Source organism: Bison bison, unplaced genomic scaffold (genome assembly GCF_000754665.1).
Source record: "Bison bison bison isolate TAMUID 2011002044 unplaced genomic scaffold, Bison_UMD1.0 scf7180017864517, whole genome shotgun sequence".
Classification (NCBI taxonomy): Eukaryota; Metazoa; Chordata; class Mammalia; order Artiodactyla; family Bovidae; genus Bison; species Bison bison.
In genome coordinates, this window is record NW_011495070.1 from 9,156,417 (window position 1) to 9,162,287 (window position 5,871).

Here is a 5,871-nt window from a genome sequence, read left to right on the forward strand (position 1 = left end):
CCCCTTTTACTTTCATCAAGAGGCTCTTTAGTTCTTCTTCATTTTCTGCCATAAGGGTGGTGTCATCTGCATATCTGAGGTTATTGATATTTCTCCTGGCAATTTTGATTCCAGCTTGTGCTTCATCCATCTCATGATGTAGTCTGCATAGAAGTTAAATAAGCAGGGTGACAATATACAGCCTTGACGTACTCCTTTTCCTATTTGGAACCAGTCTGTTGTTCCATGTCCAGTTCTAACTGTTGCTTACTGACCTGCATACAGATAATACAAGTAGGAAGTAAAACCAGAACTAAGGAGTTGGCTGTTGTATGAACATGATGTAGAGGAGAAAGCAAAAAAAAAAAAAAAGAGAGAGAGAGACAGAGAAAGAGAGAGAAAGGTTTGTTAATGGCTGTGTCTTAAGATCAACTTTTGAGTTGAATAAACATTTTTCTCAAAAACCTTTTTTTCTTTCAACAAAAAGCTTCATAAGAATTCTTGTTATTCTTATTGTTATATAATAGTAATGGATTAGGTGAAAGATTGTTAAAAAGGGAATTTGAAAGGGAATAAACTTGAAAAGTGAATTCTAGAAAGTGGGAGAAATGATAGAATAGGAATTTGCCTTAAAGTGATCCAAAATGAGTTACTCTTTGTTGAACAGTCATTGCCTCTTCCTTTTTCCTTCATAACACGTGGTATCAAAGACCTAGGTATGCTGACTCTTCAGTGTTTCAGGTACAGCTTCTCTCATAATCCATTTGTAAGTATCCATTCACAAAATTGTCAAATCAGGTGGCATCTTGATCACTTCCAATTATTGAATTGTCTAATCCATTTAAAATTCCAGTCTCATCTCCAGATGATGTTCACTCAGCTCAAGTTAGGCCTGTGGAACCAGTTGAGGGAAGAGGGTGTGGTCAACATTTTCATGCCTTCTAACCTCCTTCTGGTTTTAACCACTGGAAGTTGAGGGCCAAAAGGGTGATGAAGGACAGACATACCAGATGGCTCCTGACTTAACTAGGCTATACTCTGTTAGCTGTCGCTTCCCTTCTGAGCTAACAGGAACAGGTTATTGTTACATTCTCTATGGAAGGTTCCAGAATTGGGCTTTTTCTGCCCTTTCAGATCCCTCCCCTGGGGGTACAGCACAAGATCAAGATGCCAGCTGATTGAGTTCCTTGGGGGAGGCCTCCCTTCCTGGCTTGCAGATGGCTGCCTTCTTGCTGTGTCCTCATGAGGTGTAGAGAGAGAAGGAAACAAGTGCTCTAATACCACTTCTCATAACTCCATATTAATCCCATCATGAGGGTCCCACCCTTATAACCTCATTTAACCCTAGTCACCTTCCAAACCCCATCTTCAAATGCCGTTACAATGGGGGCTAGGGCCTCAACACAAGAATTTTGGTGAGACACAGCTCAGTTTATAATGCAGTGTCTCTTGTGTATAGTCCCATAGAACTTCCTGTCATGTTGCTGACTGGTGATTCCAATCATTGCCTCTCACTTCCCATGCTAGGATTTTAGTCTTCTGTATATGGACCAGTCGTGGGATCTTGGAGTTGATGGTGTTGAAGTAGAAGTAGAGTAAGGGTTTGCCTGCCTCTGAATTCTCCCTGAAGTAGGTGTCTAGACATAGCTACAAAACTCTCTTTAGAATGTAGGGCAGCTTAATGCTTTTTTATCCCCAATATTTGGTTCTCATCACCAGTTCCAGGGCAAGAGTAAAAAAATCTTCCTTTTAAATAATGTCTGATTATTTCTTTTCCCAAATGAAGCAGCTATATTCAACATGGATGTGAGTTAAATTATGAGGAAGACTGAAGATTTCAGGGACAATTAATTTTAAAAACTTCCTATTGACTTCTGAAGCTTTCTCCATATGAGTCTTCCTGTCTTTTCCAGCATCATGAGATGCAGAAGTAATTATAAATTCAAGGAAGGGAAGATTATTCAGTACATAATTTTTAATCTCTTTATCCTGCCTTTGACTCCTACAGAATCCATTCCTACATATGGTCACGTGGCTTTTCAAAATAATGTCTCATCATGTGCCATGTTGGTGATGTCACAGGAAGTCAAGAAGTCAATGTTAGCAGATAGCCAGCATATAGGAGGTCATGTAAGTAAGGTTTCAAGAATTACATCATGCAGTATAGACCCATTTATGTAATAATGTAATTAACAATAATGAAGATGTGGCAAACTAGTGGATATTATATATGTACCTGAGATTTTTAAGAAGTGAGCATCTTAGTAAAAACTAAAATGCCATTTGTCATAGAAGGTTGAAAGCATTTTCTGAGGACAGAGAACATTGCACATAACAGGTGGGCAAATTTTCTTCCGAAAAAAGCCAGACAGTAAATATGTTAGGCTTTTCAAGCCAAATGATGTCTCTTGCAACTACTCAACTCTTCCCCTATATACTGAAAGTATTGGGAAAGTATAGACATAGATGGGCATGGCTTTATCCTAACAAAACTTAACAAATGGCAAGTGAGATTTGGCCTGTGGGTCAGTTTGCCAACCCTTGGCATATTAGTTGAAGAAATTCTGCCTCTCACGTTTTGCTATTATTAAGTCAATTTTAAAGAAACTAGTGTTCTTAGAATTAGATAATAAAGGTAATACAGCGATCCAATCTCTGAATGATTTTACAAAGGTAAGGAGATCAGAGAATAATATAGATTAGAGTTCTAGAATGACTATTTGAAACTTTTGAAAAGTGAGAGCGATGTAAAATCAAGTAGTCTCAAGAACTAAACAAAATAAAGTCACAGAAATGGAAATCCAAGGAACTAGCTTCTTTTTGATAAAGTGAACACATGATTTAATTTTACTTTCAGTTATAACTCTGTTAGAAAAATTTCTGTATCATGTGTTCAGATCAGAATATGCAGTAGAGTAAATACAGGGGTTTATGAAAAGTGAAACCCTTTACAAGAATCCTAAGAGGGAAAAAAGTAATTCCTTTCTTATGCAATCATTTCTGGCATAATAAAATAATAAAGTAAATATAAATTGAAAGAAAAAGAATGAAGAAAATGTCATTTGTAATTACCTAAAAAGTAAGACATATCTTCTAACTTCATGTGTTTCTTTGAAACTGCTCTGTTTCCTAGAATCTTTATTAAGAATTCCCTAAACTTGAGAAACAACTTACTGACAATCTTAGAGATAAACACATTTTATGTGTTTATTTTATGTGTTGCTATCACTGAAGGCTCAAAGAAGAAGTTGGAGAGTCCTTTGGATGTTGAGGAATAGAACTTGGGACATTGTTGTCACAGCAACATAGCTCTAAATTGTCACTGATTATGAAAATGAATAAACATGTTATTTTAAAAATTCCATTATGATCAATTCTGGGGCAAAAACCAGGGAAATTTCATTAAGTGAAATCATACTTGAAATATGCAAGAAATTAAGCAGGATATTCCCCTCAGTTGTTTTGAAGTCATAACAAAAGTACTTTCTGTTTATTGGAATTTTTTATTCCTAGTTTTTGAGCAGGTGGTTTCTTGAGTTTAGGGATTCTTAATAAAAATGCAGAGCAGCGTCCTTTGGGGTCCTTAAAAACAACCCTTTTGATGGTTTGTGGAGGCCTGCAATAGCTGTTCTTATCTGTGGAAGAGTGTCTCAAGATTTTTGTTTTGTTATCTTTCTGATTATCAAAGTAACATGTGCTCACTATCATAAGAGTGAAGAGTACAGAAAAGTATAAAGTGAGAGAAACATTGCCAGTAATGCAGTAACTAAGAGGCAGATTATTACATGATTCTTTCCAGGGCTATTTTTTTCTACATGGTTGATATAAAAAATATTGAAAATTTACCTTGTTTGTTTAACAGCAAACTGTGACATTTCCTTGTGATATTACATAAGTTGATATTATTTTTCATGTGTATGTAATACTTCAATTTAAATATATCGTAACCTATTATAATGTCATTAACTTGTGGTTATTAAAAGAAAACTTCAGTAAGTATATTTTTTAATAAATCTGTGACCAGATTTTTGAAATTTTTATTAGGAAAACTTTCTAGGAAAATTCAAATGTTTAAAGTTATAAATGGTACTTCAGACATATTCCAGAAAATATGTACAGATTTATGTCTTCATCATCCCATTGTGAGTTTTGGTGACACTACATTCTCTTCAGTGCTGACATTTAACAATTTTAAAGCAATCTTTCCCGCTTCCATGATGAGCAGTGGATTGGACCAAATGTAATTCTCATCTTGGAAATCATGTATTAATAGAATGGGACTGGGGAAAGACTCACAAACTAAGTGTAAACAAAACTCAGATAGTGAAAAAGCTGTAAAATCTAAAATGAAAAGCTGTAAAATCCAAACCTGTGGGCTGTAGACTAAAGCACCTGAGGCTGGTAGCATTTGCCAGGAAGTTTCCTTGAGGGACTGAGAGAAATGGAAGTACGGAGGGGGTCCTGTGATGACATTTGTCAGCAATCACCAATGGGAAAGAAAGAGCCCAGTTCTGTGTGGGTACTGAGCCTGAGCAAGGAGTCGTTGCCAGGGGAAACGGGGAAAGGTTCTTTGTCTCCGTGAGCGGACAGATCTCAGAAAGCACATTTTTCAAAAAGGAAGGAAATGCATTGGTACGAAGTGGCTGTGTCCTTCAGTGACAGACGGGGTGGGTTACCAGCTCACATCCTGGATTTCCTGCATGGGGTTTCCTCCTGATGGAAATGTCGGCAAGTTAACAGGCTGTCTGGCTAATCTTTGCCGGTGGGTTGTAGGAGTTAGTAACACATTCTTGCAAATCTTGCCCCTTCCTCTGCCTGGGGGTGACTGCAAAGGTGCCCTTTGTGTAGCTCCGTGCACTTAAGAATGGCCAGCCTGCCTGGGCACTTCCTTCTAGGGGCTCGCCCCTGCCCTGCGGCTGCCCATTTTTACCTTCTCTTGCTTTCTTGGAAGTGCACCATTTACTAGAATCCTTTTTCTGTGCCTAATGATGACGTCATATCTTTTTTATTTGCTTGAATTCGTGAGTTCTTTAAGAAGTCTATTGTTTATTTTTCACACAGTTGAGAATTGAGGAAACAAACTAAGAGTTTATTATTGATTTCACAGCCAGAATTATATCCCATAATAAACACTGAATAATTTTAGTTCTTTAAATATAATGACTTGCTTTGTGGTCCAGCACATGGTCACCTTTGGCAAATATTCCAGAAGTAGAAGAGTGAATTTTTCCATTTTGAGGTATAATGCATCATACATGTCAGGTAGATCAAGCTTTTTTTTTTTCAAGCCTACTCTATCCTTGAATTTTGTTTCTCTGTTGTTCTGTTAGCTTTTGAGAGAGATATTTTAAAGTCACCCAGATGATGGTGAATTTGCCTTTTTCTCTTTTCTCTAGTTCTACTTAGCTTTGCTTTATAAACTTTAAAGCTATAATTTTTAGGAGGCTGCATTTTTTATCATGATATCCCCCTGGTGGATGGACCTTTTACAGGGTATGAAATGCCCGCCTATCTTTCTAGTAAGTGACTAGCCTTCAAGTCTGCTTTATCCAACATTAGTAGAGCTGCCCCAGCTTATTTTTTTCAGTCTTTGCATGATACATATTTTCCCCTCCATTTCACCCTGACATTGTCCTTATATTACAGGTGTGTGTCCTGTAACAAGAGGTAGCTGTTTTACATTTTTGTTTTTAACTTAATCTGGCAATCCTAGTCTTTTACATATTTAGTCCATTTTCATTTAATATAATTACTGATATAGTTGGATTCATATCTACCAGCCTACTATTTGTTTCCACTTGACTCATCTCTTTATGTAGTTTTATCCTTCCTTTCTTGACTTTATATAGATTAATGAATTTTTTGCTATCCTTATTTCCTCTACTAATTTAT

At 36.7% G+C, this 5,871-nt stretch overlaps 1 protein-coding gene across 2 annotated transcripts in view; it reads left to right on the top strand.

Moving 5' to 3' along the window:
* IL15 (interleukin 15) overlaps window positions 1-5,871 on the top strand; it is a 97,869-nt gene that overhangs the window by 32,665 nt on the left and 59,333 nt on the right. Inside the window, exon 2 of one of the 2 annotated variants that reach the window (XM_010830304.1) lies at window positions 1,988-2,109. The exons of the other annotated variant lie outside the window; for it this stretch is intronic. Coding sequence (XP_010828606.1) covers window positions 1,988-2,109 — 122 coding nt within the window. The remainder of the gene's footprint in view (window positions 1-1,987; window positions 2,110-5,871) is intronic. 2 annotated transcript variants of the gene reach the window in all.